This window comes from Choloepus didactylus, chromosome 2 (genome assembly GCF_015220235.1).
Source record: "Choloepus didactylus isolate mChoDid1 chromosome 2, mChoDid1.pri, whole genome shotgun sequence".
NCBI lineage: Eukaryota > Metazoa > Chordata > Mammalia > Pilosa > Megalonychidae > Choloepus > Choloepus didactylus.
Genome location: NC_051308.1, coordinates 48,095,202 through 48,119,814, shown reverse-complemented (window position 1 = coordinate 48,119,814; position 24,613 = coordinate 48,095,202). Strand labels below are relative to the sequence as shown.

Below are 24,613 nucleotides of genomic sequence, written 5' to 3'. Positions count from 1 at the left end.
CTTTGTGAACTTGATGTCCATCAGAATGTTTATTGGCTCTGCCTTCCTGTACTGGCTTTGAGTTCTAAGTGATCACAATTCTAAGTTAGTCTTTTCAAAGTCTTATGATTATAACTGGTAATAGACAATTAGCAGTTATTTGACCTACCATAGATGCCACTGCATTAGAATAGTTTTATAATTTGGAAGTTTGCTTATACCTTAAAACTTCCCTTGTCTCATCCTGTAGCCTCCAAATAACTTATTTCAAATGACCAACTCCTAAAGAGTAATTTTAAATGTTTACTGAGCTACTTGGTCTTTCAGTCTTTTAATCTTTCTTCAAAGAATTGTCTAAACTTTGCTAGAGAAATAGATTATATAATTAGTTGCCTTGGCACCAAGACAGATAATACAAAAGATGGAATTATAAATATGTATTTCATGGAAAATGAAGAATTTCAAGATGCACTCCCAATTTCAGAAGGTCAGTATATTTAAAAAAAGAGAGAAAGGCTCAGATCAGATGAAATATAGTAAATTAAATCATTATGGAGTATACAGTGTCCACAATAGCAGTGAAGATATTCTACCCTCTCTCCTACCCCTTAGTGTGTGTATATATGTGTATAAGAAAGAATATATTTTACCAAACTTTTGAGAATATGGGGAAGTTGTGGAGAGAAGAAAAAAATCAAGTTAAGGATAGGTAGAGTAGTAAAACCTTACCTCTTTCCCTAAAATTTCCTTTCCTTTTCTTTTAAAGAGGAATCCTAAGGTAGTCTTCAGTTTCTTGGGATCCGAGGAAGTCAGAGTTATTGGTTAGAGAAATGATAGAAACAAACAATTACCTTCTTCATATCTTGAACAGACTAATAGGTCTTGAACTAAGTTCTAACAGCCACAACTATAACTTTTTTTTAAAGTGATCTAAAAAGTTATTTCATTTTGTGTTGTTGAATTCAGTTACACAACAAGAAAATAAATTAAATTTATTTTTCTTTATAGATCAGTGCTAACATCTTCCGTACTCTTCCTCCAAGTGATAATCCAGATTTTGATCCAGAAGAGGATGAACCCACACTTGAGGCCTCTTGGCCTCACATACAAGTATGAAACATAGTTTGTATTGATAATTTATACATTTTTGGTATTCTGCTGAAATCATGGTTCTCTTAGATTTTGTGTCTGAATATTAAAAATCTTTGACTTTTAATAGGTTTTCGTAACATTATGAAATGTTATGTAGTGTTTTCATAACTATTTTTTCTTCTCAAAATAGTATTGAGGGAGCCTATTTGAACAAACTTCATTTTCTAGACTTCTTTTTCCTTCTTAGGATAATTAATTACTTCCTCTTGGAGATTTTTTTTTTTTTTTTTACAACTCAAGAATATCTGAGATATAACTTATTCCAATTGCCTTATTTAGTCAGAGACACAGTGGTACAGAGAGATCACACAAAATAAGCCAAATTTTAAAAATCAAACTTTCACCATTGGGAGGGGCAGTTTAGCGCAATAAAAAGTTTAAATGCAAATATCTACCCCCCTAAGATACATTAACAAGAAATGTCACAAGCTTAATGACTGCAGACACAAACTACATAGTGTAAGACTTCATCTTTCCTGGATCCTGCCATCACTGCTTTTTTAAAATTCATTTTTATTGAGATATATTCACATACCATACAGTCATCCAAAGTGTGCAATCAGTTGTTCACAGTACCATCATATAGTTTTGCATTCATCACCCAAATCTATTTTTTGAACATTTTCCTTATACCAGAAAAAGTGAAAAAAAGAGTAAAAAAGAACACCTAAATCATCTCCCCCCCACCCTATTTTTCATTTAGTTTTTTGTGGAGACTTTTTAAAAAATAGCATTTATTGTTTTGTTTAGTTTTTCTGGTTATAAAATAAATATATTCCTTAAATTGAAAAAATCCTAATACCCAGAGGTAATCAGTGATGATATTTTGATTCACATCATTTTATAATGCATATATTATTTATAAATGCATATACAAGATGATATATTGTGAATATACTACTACTGAACTATACACTTAAAAATGGTAAACCAGAAATTTTGAGTTGTGTATATGTTACTACAATAAGTTTAAAAAAAGTTAAAAAAGTATAGCTAAATTGGGATATAAATATATTTTGACTGTAAACTACATATATTAAACATTTTTACAGTTTTAATTCTAGTTTTTCTTGTGAGTGGGTAATAATATCGCATTGTGGTTTTAATTTGCATTTTTTGACTAATGATAAGTATCTTTTCAGTGCTTATTGACATTGGTATATCTTCCTTTTTGAAAGTCTGTTCAAATCTTCTGTTCATTTTTAAATTGGATTATTTGTCTTTTATTGTTGTGTTGTAAGATTTCTTTATATATTCTGCATATAATTCCTTTGTCAGAAATACGATTTACAAATATTTTCTCCTACTCTATGGAGTATCTTTTCACTTTCTTGGTGGTGTCCTTTGACACTCAAAAAGTTTTTAATTTTGATGAAGTCCAGTTTATCTTTTTGTTCTTTTGTCACTTGTAGTTTTGGTGTCATATTTAAGAAACCACTGCCTAACCCAAGGTCATGAAGATTTACTCATGTTTTCTTCCAAGAGTTTTATAATTTTAGCTTTTACAGTTTTAAAGTTTATTTTTTTGTATATTGTAAAACAAGGATCCAAGTCATTATTTTGCATGTAGATATCCAGTTGTCCTAGCAACATTTGTTAAAAAACTATTCTCTCCCTGTTGAATTATCTTGGTACCCTTTGTTGATAATCACTTGACCATAAATGTGAGGGTTAATTTATGCCTTCTCAATTCTATTCCATTGATCAATAAGTCTATCCTTCTGCCTTTATTATGGTATTGATTACTGTAGCTTTGTAGTAAGTTTTGAAATTGTGATTCCTCCAATTTTGTCTTTTTTCAAGATTGTTTTGGCTATTATTGATTCCTTGCATTTCTGTCTCAATTTTAGGATCAGATTGTTAATTTCTGTAAAAAACCAAGCTGGGATTTTCATTGTCATTTTGAATCTGTAGATCAGTTTGGGGAGTATTGCCTTCTTAACATTATTAAGTCTTCTGATCCATGAATATAGGATTCTAGAGGGAAAGCTTTCAGTCTTTTACCATTAAATAAGATGTTAGCTGTGGGTTTTTCATAGATGTCTTTTATCATAATGAAGAAATTCTCTTCTACTCTTAGTTTGTTGAGTGTTTTTACCATGAAAGAGTGTTAGATTTGTCAAATGCTTTTTCTGCATCTATTGAGATGATGCGGTTTTTGTCCTTTATTTATATGGAGATTACATTGATTGATTTTCAGATGTTACACCAATCTTGGATTCCTGAGATAAATCCCATTTGTTCATATTGTATAGTGCTTTATATGTTACTGGATTCAGTTTGCTAAAATGTTGTTGAAGACTTTTGCATCTATATTCATGCAGTTTTTTTTGTTGTTGTTTGTTTGTTTTCTTGTGATGTCTTTGGCTTTGGTATCCAGGTAATATTGGCCTCATAGAATGGGTTGAGAAGTGTTCCCTCCTCTTCTATTTTTTTCTAAGAGTTTGTGAAAGATTGCTTTTAATACTTTTGAATGTGCAGTAGAATTCACCAGTAAAGCCATCTGGCCTGGGTTTTTCTTTATGGGAAGTTTTTCAGTTACTAATATAGTCTCTCTGTTTGTAACAGGCCTATTCAATTATCTGTTTCTTCTGAGTCAGTTTTGGTAGTTTGTGACTACCTGCGAATTTGTTAATTTCACCTAAATTATCTAATTTGTTTGTATATTGTTGTTCATAGTTTTCTGTTGTAATTCTTCTATTTCTGAAAGGTTGTTAGTGATGTTTCCTTTTTCATGGATATAAATTTCATTTAGTAATTTGAATTTTCTCCCTCTCTCTTTCCCTCCCTCCTTCCTTCCCTTCCTTTCTTTTGTAGTCAATCTGCCTAAAGATTTGTCAGTTTTTGTTGATCTTTTCAGAGAACCAACTTTTGTTTTTGGTGATTTTTCTTCTTGCTTTTCAATTCTCTATTTCATTTATCTCTACTCTCATAAGTTTTATTTCCTTCCTTCTGCTGTGGGTTTAGTTCGCAAGTGTTTTTCTAGTTTCTTAAGGTAGAAGATTAGATTATTGATTTGAGATTTATATTTTTAAAAATAAGGGCATTTATAGTTATAAATTTCCCTCCAAGCTCTACTTTACTGTAGTCTATATATTTTTTTCACTTTTTTTGTTGTAAAATACAGTTAACATTTACCGTTTTAACCATTTTAAAGTATACAATTCAGTGGCATAATGTACTTTCACAGTGTTTTGCAACCATCACCACTATCTAGTTCCATAACATTTTCATCTCCCCAAATGGAGACCCCTTATCCATTAAGCAGTTCCTGCCCTTTCGTCCAGCCCCTGGCAAACACTAATCTGCTTTCTGTGTCTGTGGATTTTCCTATTTTGGATATTTCATATAAATGGAATCATATTTATGCAGCCTTTTACTTAGTATAATGTTTTCAAGATTTATCCATTTGTAGCATCTATCAGTACTTCATTCCTTTTTGTGCCTGAATAATATTCTGTTTTATGGATACACCACATTTTGTTTTATCCATTCATCTCTTTTTGTACATTGTGTATTGTTTCTGCCTTTTGGCTCTTGTGAATGGAGCTGCTATGAACATTTGTTTCCAAAGTTTTGTTTGATCACATGCTTCCTATAAGTTTTGGCATGTTGTGTTTTTGTTTTCATTCATCTTAAACTATTTTCAAATATCCATTCTGATTTCTTCTTTGATCCATTAGTGTTTTTTAGAAATGTGTTTAATTTCCACAGGTTTATGACTTTCCCAAATTTCCTTCTGTTACTGATTTCTAGTTTCATTCTATTGTGGTTGGTAAATATACTTTGAATGATTTAAGTCCTTTTATTGAGACTTGCTTAGGTGCCTAGCATACAGTCTATCCTAATGTTCTGTATGTGCTTGAGATGTAGTGTTTTATAGAATTCTGTTAGGTCTACTTGGTTTATAATGTTGTTTGAGTCTTTAATTTCTTTGTTGATCTTTTGTTTAGTTGTTCTTCTGCCCATTATTGAAAGTGAAGTACTGATGTCTCCATCTCTTATTGTTGAATTGTCTATTTCTGTTTTCAATTCTGCCAGATTTTACTTCATGTATTGTAGTTCTCTCTTGTTAAATGCCAAGTATGTTTATAATTGTTATATCTTCCTGATGGGTTGACCCTCTTATCATTATAACATGTCCTTTGTCTCTATTAACAATTTTCTCTTAAAGTTTATTTTGTCTGATAATAGTCAGCCACTCTAGCTCTCTGTTTGGTTACTTTTTGTACAGTGTATCTTTTCTGTTACTTTACTTTTAATCTATTTGGTTTTTTTAAAAATCTAAATGTGTCACTTATAAACAGCATATAGTTGGATCAGGGTTGTTGTGTTTTTTAAATTGATTTTGACAGTCTCTGCCTTTTGATTGGAGTGTTTAATTCATTTACATGTAATGTAACTACTGACAAGGTAGCTTTTATGCCTGCCATTCTGCTGTTTGTTTTCTGTGTTATATGCCTTTTTTTGTTATTCTGTTTCTCCATTGCTGCCTTCTGTTGTGTTGAATAGATATTTTCTAGGGTAACATTTTAAGTCCATGTTTTTTTTCTTTAACTATATATATAGTTCTTTCTTTAGTGGTTGCCCTGGGGAATTACAATTAGCGATTTAACTTAATTTCTGTAGTATACAAAAACTTTGCTCCAATATATTTCCATTACCTCCTCCCTCCTTTATGGTATTATTGTCATACAAATTATACCTTTATACATTATATGTCCATCAACACGGTTTTATAATAGAAGAAGAAAAAGAGCTATAAACAAAAATGCGTTTGTCCTGTCTTTTGTATTTGCCTATAGAATTACCTTTACCCATGTCCTTTATTTTCTTCCTATGGTTTTGAGTTACTGTATAGTATCTTTTGTTTCATCCTAAAGAAATCTTTTTTAGTAATTCTTGTAAGTTAGGTCTGCTAGTGACAAATTCTCAGTTTTTGTTTATTTGGGAATGTCTTAATTTCTTGTTCAGTTTTGAAGGAGAGTTTTGCTGGATATTGAATTCTTGGCTAATGGTCATTGTATAAATTAATGCTTTCATCAAATTTGAGAAATTTTCAGCTATTATTTCTTCAGATATTCTTTCTGCTCCTTTTTCTCTCTCTTCTCCTGGTACTCCTTTTGATACAAACTTAATGCTGTCTCTGAGGCTCTCTGCTCATTTTTCTACATTCTTTTTTCTTTCTGCATCTCAAACTGGATAATCTCCATTGACTTATCTTCATGTTCGCATATTTCTTCTCCCAGGTCAAATTGTTTTTCATTGTTTTTATGGACGAGTTAGTTCATTCTGGAGGTTGATTGCTTGCCCTTGTCTTCTTGATTGAGACTGATGGAGACATAGGCTTCCTGCCCCATATTCAGTTGTGTGACGATTCACCCTTCGGGATCATTGCAAAATCAGTAATAAAGGCTTGTGTTATGAAAACCTCAAATGTTAAAAAGTGGAATTACCATATGACCTAGCAATTCCACTTCTATGTATGTACCTCCCCAAAATTGAAAATAGGTGTTCAGACAAAAACTTTTACACTAATGTTTGTAGCATCACTGTTTACAACAGCCCAAAGGTAGAAATAATGCAAATTGCCATCAGCAGATGAATGGAGAAACAAAATGTGGTATAGCTATACAATAGAAAATTATTCAGCCATGAAAAGGAATGAAGTATTGGTAACTGCTATAAAATAGATGAACCTCAAAAACGTTTTGCTAAGTGAAAGAAGCCAAACATCTTGCTAAAGTAAAAGGTTATGTATTGGAAAAACCCACTTACGTGAAATATTCAGTATAGACATTTCTCCAACCTATAGAGATTAAAAGAAGACTTGGTGGGGCTTTTGGCCAACCAAGATGGCAGCTTAAGATGCTTGATGGTACCATTCCCCCACAGAATCTTTGAACAACTAGCTAAAACTTGCATAGCTGTCCTCCTCAAAACTCCAGAAAACAGTTAAAGGGCTGCAGTTGAAGAACAGAACTCAAAGCTCATGGCACCCTTGCTACACTTTCCTCACCCCTTCATCAGAACAGTGTAGAGCCGGCCTATGTTCCATTGTGGATCCCTGGCCCTGTTCCAGAGGAAGCAAAGTAACCCCTGTGTGTACGTTAGGGTGCCTGTATGTCAGTGAAAATTTATCGGACAGAAGCCTAAAAGGCTGAACCAGGAAACTTGTCTTAGACTTGCCTTCCCAGAACTTGTCCTACAGGAACAAGCAGTTAGCAGATAGCTAGAGCAGTGTAAGAAATAATTAAGTTGAAGAGGCCTGGGGCGAAGGATTACTTGTGCTAAGTCATACAATAGAGCACCCAGGGAGGGGCTGAAAGTCTATTTCATAGGGAGTACAAGGGGTATTTGAATACCTGTAAATGTGGGAATCCCTAAAGCTATGAGCAAGCACAAGCCCAGAACAAGAATCAGGCCCACACAGGTTAAGATAATATGTGGCCACTGGTGGTTTCTGCATGCTCAGTTACACTGGCTAGTGGGTGGGTAAACGCCATGGGTATAGTTTTTGTGCCTATGGTCTGTGTACCGTGTATCAGATACAATATATGTTCAAGTGCATGCCTGCGTGGGAGTCCGTCCTAAATGTATGAGTATTACTTTTAGTTTTGTCTCACTCTAAGCATAGAGATGCCTTCTCCCCTAAGACACATTGTTCAGATGTGATCCATCCTAGTCCGTCCCATATTGAGTACCCTCAAGGGGAGCAGCTTGTGTTCAATTTGTTTCTATGTTGTATGTCTAGCTTTAGTTGTTGGATGGTGTATGTACAATTAAAAACAGGTTAGTTGAGGGAGAGACAAGATGGCAGCATAGGGAGGAGTGGAAGTTAGCCCCCCTGGAACAACTAATAAACAACCAGGAACAACTAGTAAATAAACAGGAATAACTGCTAGGGGACAACCGTGACTGTCCACACATCATACACCAACCTGGATTGGGAGGAATGCCTGAGATCACAGCATAAAATCTTCATTAAAAGTATTACTGGACAGAAGAAGATGGTAGCATAGAGAGGAGTGGAAGCTAGGTAGTTCCCCTGGAGCAACTAATAAACAGCCAGGAACAATTAGTAAATGATCTGGAATAACTGCTGCGGGACAACCATGACTGTCCACACATCATGCACCACCCTGGATTGAGAGGAATGCCTGAGATCACAGCATGGAATCTGTGAGTAGAAACTGCAGACCTGAGCCGGGAGCCCCCTCTCTCCACGGCAGCCCGAACTGCAAAGCCTCGCTGTGATAGAGAGCAGCACTCTCTGAGTACGTGAATATACCTCAGTCCAGCTCCACCTGGGGTTTTAATTGGCAAATGTGGACTGCTCAACGCAAGCTACAAACCCCCAACAAGTAGACAGAGGCTTTTAGTGACGACTGATCTTGCAGAGCTGGGGGACTTCTCTGTCCCGGGATAGAAGCCCAGAGGACCAGGTGGTATCTCTGGCCGGTGGGTGAAGCTGGGGGAGCCATGGACTGGCCCTAGAGCGGGGCTTTCTGTCCCTTTTTCTCTCTCTCAACCTGAGCAGCACAGTGGAGAAAGCCTCAGCCATTTTCATTTCACAGCTGATAGGTTTAGAATTATTATAATAGCAATGAAAACAGCTACCCTTTATTGAGCACTCACCATGTTCCAGAGATAGTGATTATTTCTTTATATACTTAATTTCATTAAACCTTGTGGTGACATTACAGAGTAGGTATTATTCATATTTTATAGATAATTTATATTAGCTAAGCTTTTAGATTAAACTCACAGAGGTCAAGAAACCTGCCCAAGATTACACAAATAGTAAGTGACAGAATCAGGTTTACAACTCAAGTGTTACTCTAAATTCCTTGCTCTTAATTAGTAAAAATTTTTATTACTAAATAATTCAACTAGCTATCCCTTTTCAATTTGTTTTTTATTTTGATTTTTTAGTTCTCATAAAGTTATTTTTTAGGGTAATTATACAGGTACAGATGTGCCATAATTTAACAGGGCAAAAGTTTATATAAACAAATACTAAGAAGGGAATTATTATTCATTACAAAACATGCTAAAATGGAAATGATTCTGGTGACTGACCTCTACTCAAATTTCAGTTTTGATACTTTTCTACCTATATAATCTTGGCTAAACTGCTTACCTTTTCTAGTCTGCTTCTTCCTCGGAAAATCTGTGATAAAACAGGGTTATGTAATGATTGAATAGAATGATATATACAAAAAACAAAAACAAAAAACAAATTACCAGTTTTTAACTATGTTTTCTTTGTCCTCCTTTTCCCCCTCTTTTGGTATTTGAGAAGAGTATATTTTTGTTTTAATGTTTACCTTTATACTGACACCTTTATGTGATATCCTCAGCTCTCTCTTTTGCAGCTAGTGTCTGTTGGTTCCCTAGCATGAACAATACTGAAATTAGCAAATAATCTCTTCTTCCTCCACTTCCCTCTTCCTTTATATCTAATGTAAAGTATTATCCTTTTTACTCTCACAGTAATTATCTATATGGCAGTTTTGTGTTTCTTCTGCTTTCCATTGAATCTTCTCCATTCCCCCCATTACATGTTTTTGATAGTTGTATAAAACCTACTTGGTAAGATCATACAACAAATTCTTTCACCTTTATCACCATCATTTGTTACTAGATCTACAGGTGATATATGTGATGTTTACCTTCAGTCCTTTATGTCAGAGTTTCTCCAATTATTTCTTGGTAGTTTGAAGCATACTCTTTAGTAGACAGGGTCATGGAAACATTATTCCCTGAGTTCTTGCTTGTTTAATGGTGTTTGTCAATAATCTTTATATTCTTAAAGATCAGTTTGATTTGATATAAAATCCTTGATTTAGCTACTTTCTTTGAGTACCTTAAATATATTATTCCCCAATCCCCCATGTAAAGACTTCCGTTCTTTTTTCCTAGATGCTGAAAGGTTGTTTTTGTTTTTTATATTTTTTCTTTTCCCCTCTTTGATGTTGAGTTGCTTTACTAGATCATACTTTTGTGTTGTCTGTTTTGGTCAGGTTCTCCAGCTGAATAGTGTTCTTTCACTATAAAAGTGCATTGTATTTAAGGAATGTTTTCTTGAATAGTTTTTAGTATTTCTTCTGTTATACTGCTTTATTTGTCTTCTTCAGGGATGCCTGTTATTTATATGTTGGCTCTCCTTCACTTCTATCTAAATGTCTGATTTTCTCTTGAAATCTTTTTTTTTAATCTCTTTCTTCTGTCAGGTTGTTTTTAATTTTTCTTCATTCCATCCTCTTTTCTCTTACTGTATTTTTCATGTTTATTCACTCTTAAGTTCCTTCTAGTTTAGTTTTCAATTCTTAAGGTATATTTTACCTTTTATTATATCTATTTTTTATCTCAATCAGCTTTTTATATAATTTGGCAGTCTAGTTATCTCATTTCTGAATCTATTTCTGTTTTATGCTGTTCCTTCATAGCTTCTATTCTAATTTTATTTTAGTTTGTTTTGAAATATTGCATTACAGTTTTTATCTGCTTTGTGGCCATAATTTCTGGTGTATGTACCTTTACTGTCAGTCTATACCTTCATTATCTGATTCCATTTATATATAATGTCCAGAATAGGCTAAATTATAAAAAAGAAAGTAGATTAGTGGTTACCTTGGCCTGGGGGGAGGGAGGTTAGTGGGATGATAGGTTAAAAGGTATTGGGTTTCATTTTTAGGTGATAGAAGTGTTCTAAAATTAGATTGTGTGATGGTTGTACAACTCTGAATATACTAAAAACCACGAAACTGTACAGGTTAAATGGTAGGATTTATGATGTATGAATTATGTATCAATATCTTGTTTAAGAAGACATTCTTCAAATATCTGGGGCTAAAGCCTATTTTTCTGGGTGTGTTTTGTCACCTTTTTCTAATATTTCCAGGGTGGGGCAGACAGGTCAATTCCTGCTAGTCTAAAAAGAGTAGCCATTCGTGATTTTATTAATTCATCCAGTAAATGCTAATTGCATGTTAATACGTGCCAGATACTCTGCTTAGTTCTGGTATACAATGAGGCATAAATCAGGTTCTAAGCCTACCCTAATGAATCTTACAACTACTGGAAAAAACATATTAATTAAAATAAAATTAATAGCAGTTAGGGCTTTGAGTACATAGAATGGGGATGCAAAGGTCAAAAGAGTAGTACCTTTGTACAGCATTCTGCCTTGTATCTTTCTTCCATTTTCTGCTATCTTTCTTTTCTTTATTGCTTCCCTTCTTCCCCAGATACAGTGATACTGCCTAGGCACAGGCTTTGGCCACTTTATTTTCTATTTGAAGGATACTTTCTGAGTGAGTAGTCTGTGGGCAAATCTAGATTTGTACAATGTAAGAATTCTTTTGGCTACAAATAACAGACTGAGGGTAGCGTACACAAATAGTTTATTTGGACACATAATAAGTGGGAAATTAGATGTGGCCAACTTGCTTCACAGGCACAGCGGCATCAGGGTCAGAGCAATTCTCTTGTTTTTTTCCCTCATGATTACAAGATGTCACACTCAGGGAAGGAAATGGGAAAAGGATGGAACCTGTAGTAGGTATTCCTTTTATCCTGAAGACAAAAGTTTTCTTAGAAGCCCTCCATCAGGTCTCTGCTTACTCTTATTGGCCACTCCAGATGTAAGGCAGACAAAGTGTGAATATTTAATTTGTCCAGCTTCAGTAGTAGAGACGAAGCAAGGAGAACGAAATGGGCTTTAGGTTAGCAAACCAACAATGCCCTTGCCACAAAGTTAGAAGCTCTGGAAGGAAGAATCCATCTTGAATAAAATGCTAAATGGTTTTAAACAACAAACAACAGGATAATCAGCAAAATCAGCAACTTTCTATATTATCCCTGGGAGATAGGAGGAACCTTGATTTATATTTGGGTGCTAGTTATTATTTAAAATTAAATTGTTGGTTTTTTATTTTGCAAGGACTTCTATTTATATTTTTAGCGCCATTCCATTTTAGAGACAGAAAATTATTATTTAGAATATTTGGGACTTTAGGCAATATGATTAATTTATTTGGGACTTTAGGCAATATGATTAATTTATTTGTTTTGCATAGCACCTATATTTCCACATTAAATGGAGGAGAGGGAACTTAGCATTAGTGAAAGCTGATAAAAATTTTAAGATTTATCATCCAAGCAGAGCTTATAGAATTAGAAAATCTGAAGTTGATAAACTATTTTTTAATGAAATTATATTAGAAGTTTATCTGAATTTCATGCCACAGTTGGTTTAAAATTAGTGACACTATATTTAATAATGCAAAGGTTTTAAAAGCATGAAATTCTCATTAACTGGTCAGTTAACATTTTATCACATGCAGCAGGATAGTGTGAAAAGTTCTGCAGTCTTTGAACATTTTTAAGAGTTTTATTCTAGTACGATATATACAACCTAAAATTCCCCCCCTTTAACCACATTCAAATACATAATTCAGTATTGTTAATTATATTCACAGTGTGCTACCACCACCACCATCTATTACCAAAACTTTTCCATTGTCTCAAATAGAAACTCTGTACATTTTAAACACTAACTCCCTATTCCCTACCTGCCCCCCATCCCAGGGTAACCTATAGTCTAGATTCTGACTCTATGAATTTGCTTATTCTGATTATTTCCTATCAGTGAGATCATACAATATTTGTCCTTTTGTGTCTAGCTTATTTCACTCAACATGATGTCTTCAAGGTTCATCCATGTTGTCGCATGTATCAGAACTTCATTCCTTCTTATGACTGAGTAATATGCCATTATGTACATATACTATATCTTGTGAATCCATCCATCAGTCGATGGACACTTGGGTTGCTTCCATCTTTTGGAAATTGTGAATAATGCTGCTATGAACATCAGTGTGCAAATATCTGTTCGAGTCCCTGCTTTCAATTCTTTTGGGTATATACTTAAAAGTGGGATTGCCAGGTCATACGTAATTCTATACTTAACTTTCTGAGGAACTGCCAGACTGTCTTCCACAGTGGTTGCACCGTTTTACATTCCCACCAGCAACAAATGAGTGTTCCTATTTATCTGCATCCCCTCTAACACTTGTAATTTTCCATTTTTTAATAGTAGCCATTCTAATGGGTGTGAAATGGTGTATCATTGTAGTTTTGATTTGCATTTCCCTAATGGCTAAGGAGCATCTTTTCATGTGTGCTTTTTGGCCATTTCTGTATTTTCTTTGGGGAGATGAGATGTCTGTTCAACTCCTTTGCTTATTTTTTAATTGGGTTGTTCCTCTTTTTCTTGTTGAGTTGAAGGATTTCTTTATATATTCTGAATATTAAACACTTATTGGATATGTGGTTTCCAAGTATTTTCTATCATTATGTAAGGTTATCATATTATTTTCATGATAAAATCTTCAGGGCACAGAAGTTTTTAATTTTGATGCTGTCCTATTTATCTATTTTTTCTTTTGTTTGTTTGTGCTTTGGGTATAAAGTTTAAGAAACCATTGCCTAGACCTTGGGTCTTGCCCTTATGAGTCTTATTCCTGTAAAAGAGCAGCTAAGCCTACTAATAATTATGCCTAAGATTCACCTCCAGAGAGCCTCTTTTGTTGCTCAGATGTGGCCTCTTTCTCTACACCAACTCTGCAGATAAACTCGCTGCCGTCCCGTCTACGTGGGACATGGCTCCCAGAGGTGTATGCCTCCCAGAGGTGTAAAGCTCCCTGGCATTGAGGGACAGGCAGGAGTCCCAGGGATGAGCCTGGCCCTGCCATTGTGGGATTGAGAATGCCCTCTTGACCAAAAGGGGGAAAAGAAGTCAAACAAAATAAAGCTGAGAGATCTCAAGTAGGGTCGAGAGGTAAATCTGGAGGTTATTCTTAAGCATTATAGAGATATTCCTTTTTAGTCTCTAGTGTATTAGAATAGCTAGAAGGAAATACCTCAATCTGTGGATGGTAATCCAGTTGACTTGATTCTTGGTGATAATTGTATAACTATATACCTTCTATTGTGTGACCATGTGATAGTGAAAACCTGGTGACTGACACTCCCTTTAACCAGTGTATAGGCAGATGACTAATAAAATAATGACAAAAGTATATAAATAATAGGGGGGGATTAGGGATATGGGATGGTTTGGGTGTTTTTATTTTTTTATATATTTTTTCTTTATTTTGGAGTGATGAAAATGTTTGAAAATTGTGGTTATGAATACACAACTGTATGATGATATTGTGAGCCATTGATTTTATACTTTGGATGGATTATATGGTGAGTGAGTAAATCTCAATAAAATTGTATTAAAATGATAAATAGTGAAAAAAGATAGAAAGAAACCATTATCTAACAGAAGGTCCTAAAGATGCTTCCCTACTTGTTCTAGGAGTTTTATAGTTCTGCCTCTTATTTGTAGGTGTTTGATCCATTTTGAGGCTTTAAAGAAATATGTATATATGGTGTGAGGTAGGGGTGTACCTTCATTCTTTTGCAAATGGAGATCCAGTTTTCCCAGCACTATTTGTCGAAGAGACTATTCTTTCCCAAGTGAGTAGTCTTCATCCCCTTGCCAAAGATCAGTTGGTCATAAATGTAAGATTCCATTTTTGAGCTCTGAATTTGATTCCATTGGTCTACATGTCTGTCGTTGTGTCAGTACCAGGTGGTTTTGATTACTGTGTATGCTGGTTTGGATGTATTATGTCCCCCAAAATGCGATTATCTTTGTTGCAGTCTTGTGTGGGCAGGAAACATACTGGTGTGGATTGAGTTGCAGACTTTTGATTGGATGTTTCCTTGGAGATGTGATCACTCAACTGTTGGTGAGATCTTTCATCTGATAATTTCCATGGAGGTGTGGCCCCCCACTCATTCAGCATGGGCCTTGATTAGTTTACTGGAGCATTATATAAGCTCAGGCAGAAGGAGTGAGCTTTGCTACAGCCAAGAGGGACACTTTGAAGAATTTATAGAAGCTGAGAGAGTAGCTTAGATGAGAGACAGTTTGAAGATGGCCGTTGAAAGCAGACTCTTGCTCCGGAGAAGCTAAGAGAGGACAAACACACCAAGAGCAACTAAGATGACATTTTTGAGGAACTGCAGCCTAAAGAGGAACGTCCTGGGAGAAAGCCATTTTGAAACCAGACCTTTGGAGCAGATGCCAGCCATGTGACTTCCCAGCTAACAAGAGGTTTTCCAGATACCACTGGACATCCTCCAGTGAAGGTGCCCAATTGTTGATGACTTATCTTGAACACTTCATGGCCTTAAGACTGTAACTGTGTAACCAGATAAACCCCCTTTATAAAAGCCGATCCATTTCTGGTGTTTTGCATTCTGGTAGCATTAGCAAACTAGAACAGATTTTGGTACCAGAGAAGTGGGGTGCTGCTGAGATTGCAAATACCAAACATGTTGGAACAGCTTTTTAAATGGATAAGGGGAAGATACTGGAAGAATTGTGAGGAGCTTGACAGAAAAGGCCTAAACTGCTTTGAAGAGACTATCGGTAGAAATACAGACTCTAAAGATACTTCTGATGAGGCCTTGAACAGAAATGATGAATGTGTCATTGCCAACTGGAAGAAAGATGATCCTTGTTTTAAAGCAGAGAATTCGGCAACATTGAATCTTGGTGTTGTATAGAAGACAGAATTTGAGAGTGACGAACTGGGATACTTGGCTGATGAGATTTCCAAACTAAAAGTTGTGGATATAGCATGGCTTCACCTTGCAGCTTATACTAAAATGACAGCGGAGATAGAGAAACTTAGAACTGAACTCTTGGGTTCAAAGAAACCAGAAACTGATGGTTTGGAAAATTCTGGGCTTTCAGGGGGTTGAATGCCAGAAGCTACAGCCCAACGTGAGGGTTTAACCAAACATGGAACCCAGCCACCATTTCAGTACAAGCCAGGATTGGAAATGGAGTTATCCAGAAGGATTTGTGGAAAATCCTGTTGTCTGACAGCTTTGACCCCTGTGTGCTTCATGTGAAGCCAACAGAATTTTTGCGAGATCTTTATAGATGGAACCACTGCTGTTCTGAACTGGAGGAGACAGACAAGGAACAAATTGAAGGAAAAATTTCTTCAAAGACGGAGCCATGGAGATTGAGGTCTGGAGTCAAGAGGTCTCGGAATGGGAGAGCGGAGTGGCCCATGTGCACAGAAAGGGTGAGTTTGCCCTGGAGGTCGAGGGTGAGCCTTCCACCACGATGTTCAGGAAAGGTGTTGCCACCTCAGGCCTCAAAGAGGATGGAGCACATTCTCAGGGGACTGGGTAGAGCCTTGCCACCACCCCACTGTTCTGAAGGGATTGAGCGTGTGCCCTGGAGATGGAAGAGAATCCGGGTGCTGCCCCAATGTTAGAGGAGGGTAGGGCCGAGAAGGTGGTTTCCCCAGTATGTGGATGTGTTGACACACTCACCACAGCATTTGGAGAGTAAAAGTCTGCCGAATAAGCCTTTGAAAAGTGTGGGAAAGCCACTCTCTCAAGCCCCAAGGATAAAACATTCTGTAAATGACTCTCAGACTTTGAAATCTAATGGAGTTTGCCCTGCAGATTTTAGGAACTGTTTTGGTCCCTTAAATCCTGTTTTCCTTACTGTTTCTCCTTATGGCAGTGGGAATGTTTATCCTATGACTTTCCCTCCTTTGTATATTTGAAGCACATAACTTGTTCTAAGTTTCACAGATCCACAGCTAAAGGAGAATTATGCCTTAGGACTGACCACGCCCATAATTGATTTTGATGGGATCTTGTATTTAACTATTGTTACTGAAATGATTTAAGTTTCTATGATATTGTGATGGGATGAATGTATTTTGTTTATGGAAAGATCATGTCATTTTGGGACCCAGGGGGTGGAATGTGCTGGTTTGGATATATGATGTCCCCCAAAACACCATTATCTTTTATGCAGTCTTGTGTGGGCAGGAAACATATTGGTGTGGATTGGGTTGGAGACTTTTGATTGGATGTTTCCGTGGAGATGTGATCACTCAACTGTGGGTGAGATCTTTCACTGGATACTTGACATGGAGGTGTGGCCCTACCCATTCAGCATGGGCCTTGATTAGTTTAGTGGAGCACTATATAAGCTCAGACAGAAGGAGTGAGCTTTGTTACAGCCAAGAGGGACACTTTGAAGAATGCACAGGAGCTGAGAGAGGACATGCAGATGAGAGACAGTTTGAAGACGGCCATTGAAAGCAGACTTTTGCTCCGGAGAAGCTAAGAGAGGAAAAATGCCCCAAGAGCAACTAAAAGTGATATTTTTGAGGAGCTGCAGCCTAGAAAGGAACATCCTGGGAGAAAGCCATTTTGAAACCAGAACTTAGAGCAGACGCCAGCCTTCCCAGCTAACAGATGTTTTCCGGACACCATTGGTCACCCTCCAGTGAAAGTACCCGATTGTTGATGACTTACCTGGAACACTTTATGGCCTTAAGACTGTAATTGTGTAACCAAATAAACCCCCTTTATAAAAGCTGATCCATTTCTGGTGTTTTGCAGTCTGGCAGTATTAGCAAACTAGAACACTGGCTTTGTAATAAGTTTTAAGATTGGGAAGTTTGAGTCCTCTGACTTCATTCTTCCTTTTCAAGATGGCTTTGTATAATTCTTTTAATGTGCTGTTGCATTTGATCTGGTGGGATTTTTGCATCTATATTCATAAATTCTCAATCTGGAGGATTTTTGGATCTATATTCATAGATGTTGGTCTGTAATTTTCTTTTTGTGTGGAATCTTTATCTGGCTTTGGTATGAGGGTGATGTTAGTCTCATACAGTGAGTTAAAGTATTCTTTCCTCTTCTGTTTTTTGGAAGACTTTGAGCAGGACAGGTGTTAATTCTTCTTGGAACATTTGGTAAAATTCTCCAGTGAAGCCGTTCTTCCTGGACTTTCCTTTGTTGGGAGGTTTTTGGTTAGTGATTCAATCTCTTTACGGGTTATTGGTTTTTTTTTTTTTGAGATCTTCTATTTCTTGATGAGTCAGTTTAGGTAGTTTGTATGTTTCTAGGAATTTATCCATTTCATCTAGGTTATCTAATTTTTTGGAGTGCAGTTGTTCATAGTACCCTCTGATAATTCTTTTTATTTCTGTGGAGTCAGTAGCAATGTACCCCTTTTCAATTCTGGTTTTAATCATTTGTATCCTTTTTCTTCACCAGTCTAGCTAAAAGTTCATCAGTTTTATTGGCCTTTTCAAAAGCCAACTTTTGGTTATGTTGCTGTGTTTTGTTTTTTTTTTTCCAACCTCTATTTCATTTACCTCTGTCAGTTCCTTCCTTCTGCTTGCTTTGGTTTTAGTTTGCTCTTCTTTTTCTAGTTCCTCAGTTTTGAGGTTAGGTCTCTGATTTGAAATCTTTTTTTTTTTTTTCATGTAAACATTCAGAGCTATAAATTTCCCTCTAAGCACTGCCTTTGCTGCATCCCATAATTTTGGTATCTTGTATTTTCATTTTATTTGCCTCAAGATATATCCTACTTTCCCTTGTGATTTCATCTTTAATCCATAGGTTTTTTTAAAGTATTTTTAAAGTATTTCAAAGTATGTTGTATAATTTCCCCATATTTGTGAATTTTCTATTGTTCCCTCTGTTACTGATTTCTAGCTTCATCCTACTGTGGTTGGATCGTATTTTTGAATTGAAACTTATTTTGTGACCAAACATATGGTCTGTCCTGGGGAATGATCCATGTGCATTCGAGAAGAAAGTGTATTCTGTTGCTACTGGGTGTTCTATAAATGTCTGTTAAGCCTAGTTAGTTTAGGGTATCTTTCAAGTATTCTACTTACTTTTTTATCTTCTGTATAGATTTTATATCCATTATTGAAAATGGTGTATTGAAGTCTTTTACTATTAACGTAGTGCTGTCAATTTCGACTTTCAGATCTCTTAGAATTTGCTTCATATACTGGTTCTCCTCTTTTGGGTGCATATACATTTATAATTGTTATGTCTTCTTGTTGAATTAACCCCTTATCAGTATATAATGACTGTCCCTCATAAGTGTTTTTTTTCACTTGGTCTATTTTACCTGATATTAGTATAGCTACCCCAGCTCTCTTTTGGTATATTTTTTTCCATCCTTTCACTTTCAACCTACTTATGTACATCTTTGAATTTAAGGTGAGTCTCTTATAAACAGGATATAGTTGGATCATGCTTTTTTATCCTTTCTGCCAGTCTCTGTCTTTTGATTGGAGGATTTAATCCATTTCACATTTAAAGGAACTACTGATAGTGCAGGACATTCTTCTGCCATTTTCTGTTTAGTTTTTGTAAGTCTTACACTTTTTTGTCCCTCAGTTCTTTTTGTTAGTGCCTACTTTTATATTATTTGATTTTTTGTATTATACCATAATGAATCCCTTCTCATTTCTATCTGGATATATTTTTTATACCTTTTCCTTGTGATTACCATGAGATTAAAACTTAAAATCCTAAATCTGTAACAATCATATTTGGTTTGATATCACCTTGACTTCAAAATCATACACACACTGTTACTATACCTATCTGTCCCTCCACCTTTTTTTATACTTGTTATAATTATATCTTTACATATTGTATGTATAAAACCATAGATACAGCATTACTTTTTTGTGCATTTGCATTTTATTTTACCACCTATAGGCGGTAAGTATAGTTACATACCAAAGAATACAATAGTATTGGCACTGTAATTACCCAAATGGTTACATTTACTGGCAGTCTTTCTTTATACCACTTTGAACTGCTGTCTGGTACCTTTCTTTCAGTCTGAACTGCCTTTTAGCATTGCTTGTAGGACAGGTTTAGTGGTAATGAACTTCCTCAGCTTTTGTTTTTCTGGGAATGTCTTAATCTCTCCACATTTTTGAAAGACGGGCTTACCAGCTATTAAGTTCTTGGTTGGTAGTTGTTTTCCCACAGCACTTTAAGTGCTGTCTTCTTATCTCCATGGTTTCTGATGAGAAATTAGCACTCAATCTAATTGGGACTCCCTGGAACATAACATATTGCTTTTATCCTACAGCTTTCAGAATTCTGTCCTTGTCCTTTGCATTCAACAGTGTGATCAGTATGTGATGGGGCATATTTTCTTCCTTTTCTTTGTACAGTGTCAGTGCAATGGCAGGCTGAAGCAAACTCTACTTTTAATTCTGATTTGTGGTAGCAAATAAACATTTGCTACTACTTTTTAGGCTCGTGCTTAAGTAGAAGGTCTGCTATGACTTCTAGTTTATTTTCATGGTACACAGCCATTCCTTCACTAGTCCTGTACTTATATAATTGGTTCATTGTTTCCCAGGTGTGAATAGGTTATGCTGGCTTCTTTAATTTTTATTTCTTCATTTTAGTTTTGTAGAAGACAAATGTTTATTTTGTTTGTTTGTTTTTTTGTTTTTTTATTGAGATACTTCCTTTTGATAGACTTGGTTTTAAACCCAGTCTATTCTTATCTAGAGGTTTCTGATAAGGATTTAAGGAACTCTAGAGATATATTGAGGTAGGTTCATATTCTAGTGGGGAAGGAACATGTTTTTGGTGAGAATGGACTGCAAAGTCATCTTTCTAGTTAACTATTTTGTAGACAGCCTCATTATTTTCTAGCTCTTGTCATTGAACATTTTTCAATGAGTGTTGCAAAGTGATAAATCCATAAGTTTACCAGCTTAGGAGACCAAATTGTGAATATATAGTTTTTTTTAAAACTGTATTTTTAAAAACTATTACCAACTGATCACATTTTATAATGAGATCCAAAGTCTTCCTACTAAGTTGGTAGAGTGTTCAGACTTTGAGAGGTACATTTTTGATATGAAATGATCCCTTAGGGTAGAATTCTATAGGCATTGTCTTAGCTTTTATTTGATTCTTTTTTTCTCATAGTTGGTGTATGAATTCTTCTTGAGATTTTTGGAAAGCCCTGATTTCCAGCCTAGCATTGCAAAGCGATACATTGATCAGAAATTTGTACAACAGGTAAGGAATTCTTATGTCTTAAATTTTCTTATATTTATAAATTAGCAATGGTTTATTAATTTGTAATTAAAATAAACAGTTTAGTCATTCGAAAACTTTAATGGTTTATTTCAATTTGACAGCAATTAATATTCTTGCCAGACAATTAGGATAAAAGTGAAATAGCTTTGCGAATTCTAGTATATTTTAATCACGGGTGAGCTTCTAATGAAGTCAGCCAAATTAACTCCCAATCTTCAGTTATTTTATAAAGACCAGAAAAGCAAGCCCTTCTGCAATATCAAGCTGAGAAAATTTGGTATGACTATTCAATCTCAAGAGCAAAATTATATATTTTTTTTTAGTCTTTCAACTTGAATTTGACAAATGTTTTAAGCTTGTGATTTTGAAATGATAAGGGAAAAAAGGAAATGGAAGCATTGTTAGGAGTTTGAGCTTTATGCTCCTGTTCTGCTTGCTAATGCTCCCGTTATGCAAAATACCAGAAATGGATTGGCTTTTATAAAGGGGGTTTATTTAGTTACAAAGTTACAGTCATAAGGCCATAAGGTGTCTAAAGTAAGGCATCAGCAATAGGGTACTGTTCTAGTTTGCTAATGCTGCCAAAATGCAAAACACCAGAAATGGATTGGCTTTTATAAAAAGGGTTTATATGGTTAGACAGTTACAGTCTTAAGGCCATAAAGTGTCCAAGGTAACACATCAACAATCGGGTACCTTCACTGGAGGATGGCCAATGGTGTCCGGAAAACCTCTGTTAGCTGGGAAGGCACGTGGCTGGCGTCTGCTCCAAAGTTCTGGTTTCAAAATGGCTTTCTCCCAGGACATTCCTCTCTAGGCTGCAGTTCCTCAAAAATCTCACTCTTAGTTGCACTTGGGGCATTTTTCCTCTCTTAGCTTCTCTGGAGCAAGAGTCTGCTTTCAAGGGCCATCTTCAAACTGTCTCTCATCTGCAGTTCCTGTGCTTTCTTCAAAGTGTCCCTCTTGGCTGTAGCTGCTCCTCAAAACATCACTCAAAGCTGCACTGAGTTCCCTCTGCCCTTCAGCTCATTTATATGGCTGCACTGATCAAGGCCCACCCTGAATGGGTGGGGCCATGCCTCCATGGAAATATCTCATCAGAGTTATCACCTACAGTTGGGTGGGGCGCATTTCCATGCAAATCTAATCAGCACCAAAATGTCTGCCCCACAAGACTGCATCAAAGAATATGGCTTTTTCTAGGGGACATAATACTTTCAAACCAGCACAGGTACCTTCACTGAAGGATGGCCACTGGAGTCCGGAAAACCTCTGTTAGCTGGGAAGGCATGTGGCTGGCGTCCACTTGCTCCCAGGATGATTTCCAGCTCCTCTCTCAGCAACTGTGCATTCTTCAAAATGTTGCTTTTGGGGAATTTTGTCCTCTTAGCTGCAGCTGTTCTTCCAAATGTCACTCTCAGTTGTTCTGGTGTCCCTTTGTTTGTGAGCTCATTATATAGGACACCATTGAACTATTCAAGACCCACCCTGAATGGGCGGGGCCACATTTCCATGGAAACATTCAATCAAGAGGTCACACCCTAATCAAAGGTGTCACTAACAGTTGGGTGGGTCACATCTCCATGGAAATACTCAATCAGAAGATTCCAACCTAATCAACACTAATATGTCTGCCCCCTAAGATTGCATTTAAGAACATGGTGTTTTCTGGGGACATAATATATACAAACTGATACAGCTCCTTTCCTATCATCAAGTATCAATATAAAAAAAATGTGATAACTTCTTTCTTTTTATAAATTGGTTATTGGTTGTTATTTTTGGATCCTGTATACACAATTTTAATTTTTCACAATGTATTCATTTTTATCTTTATTTTCAATTTTTTCCAACAATTTAAAGGCCTCTTTTTAAGTATGTGAAACTGGCTGGCTATAGACAAAATTGTGAAGTAGACCAAACCTTTCTAGGTCCATTTTCTCTTTTTTGAAATACTTATCAGTGTGTGGATCTCATTAGGATTCTGGTGCTCTCCTCTTCTAGAGCTACTGTGTTTTACAGAAGGGTAGAAGATGGGTAAAAGGGGTAGTAATGAACACAGTGCTGACACCAGGATGAAAATCATTACAGGGACCTTTCCTACACTTTAGACCACCTTTGTGTTCCTCTATGATAAACATAAAAACAAGAGGCGGGGCAAGATGGCAGACTGGTGAGCTGTAAGTTTTAGTTACTCCTCCAGGAAAGTAGGTAAAAAGCCAGGAACTGCGTGGACTGGACACCACAGAGCAATCTGACTTTGGGCATACTTCATACAACACTCATGAAAACGTGGAACTGCTGAGATCAGCGAAATCTGTAAGTTTTTGCGGCCAGGGGACCCGCGCCCCTCCCTGCCAGGCTCAGTCCCGGGGGAGGAGGGGCTGTCAGCTCCGGGAAGGAGAAGGGAGAACTGCAGTGGCTGCTCTTATCGGAAACTCATTCTACTGATTCAAACTCCAACCATAGATAGACTGAGACCAGAGACTCTGAGAGCACCCAGCCCAGCAGAGAGGAGACAGGCATAGAAAAAAAACAACACGAAAAACTCCAAAATAAAAGCGGAAGATTTTTGGAGTTCTGGTGAACATAGAAGGGGGAAGGGCAGAGCACAAGCCCGAGCTCAGGCCCTGAGGCGCATATGCAAATCCCGAAGAAAAGCTGATCTCTCTGCCCTGTGGACCTTTCCTTAATGACCCTGGTTGCTTTGTCTATTAGCATTTCAATAACCCATTAGATCTCTGAGGAGGGCCGTTTTTTTTTTTTTTTTTTTAAATCCTTTTTTCTTTTTCTAAAACAATTACTCTAAGAAGCCCAATACAGAAAGCTTCAAAGAATTGCAATTTGGGCACGTCAAGTCAAGAGCAGAACTAAGAGAGCTCTGAGACAAAAGGCAATAATCCAGTGGCTGAGAAAATTCAATAAACAACACAACTTCCCAAGAAAAGGGGGGTGTCCACTCACAGCCACCATCCTGGTGGACAGGAAACACTCCTGCCCATCGCCAGCCCCATAGCCCAGAGCTGCCCCAGACAACCCAGTGTGACGGAAGTGCTTCAAATAACAGGCACACACCACAAAACTGGGCGTGGACATTAGCCTTCCCTGCAACCTCAGCTGATTGTCCCAGAGCTGGGAAGGTGGAGCAGTGTGAATTAACAAAGCCCCATTCAGCCATCATTTGAGCAGACTGGGAGCCTCCCTACACAGCCCAGCAGCCCAGAACTGCCCTGGGGGGACGGCACTCACCTGTGACATAGCACAGTCATCCCTCAACAGAGGACCCGGGGTGCACAGCCTGGAAGAGGGGCCCACTTGCAAGTCTCAGGAGCCATACGCCAATACCAAAGACTTGTGGGTCAGTGGCAGAGACAAACTGTGGCAGGACTGAACTGAAGGATTAGACTATTGCAGCAGCTTTAAAACTCTAGGATCATCAGGGAGATTTGATTGTTAGGGCCACCCCCCCTCCCCAACTGCCCAGAAACACGCCCCA

At 36.7% G+C, this 24,613-nt stretch overlaps 1 protein-coding gene across 1 annotated transcript in view; it reads left to right on the top strand.

Moving 5' to 3' along the window:
- The window catches only part of PPP2R5A (protein phosphatase 2 regulatory subunit B'alpha), a 132,547-nt gene that overhangs the window by 70,239 nt on the left and 37,695 nt on the right, over positions 1 to 24,613 (top strand). Inside the window, exons 3-4 of the mRNA XM_037824314.1 lie at positions 988 to 1,089; positions 21,004 to 21,096. Of these exons, the coding sequence (XP_037680242.1) occupies positions 988 to 1,089; positions 21,004 to 21,096 (195 nt within the window). The remainder of the gene's footprint in view (positions 1 to 987; positions 1,090 to 21,003; positions 21,097 to 24,613) is intronic.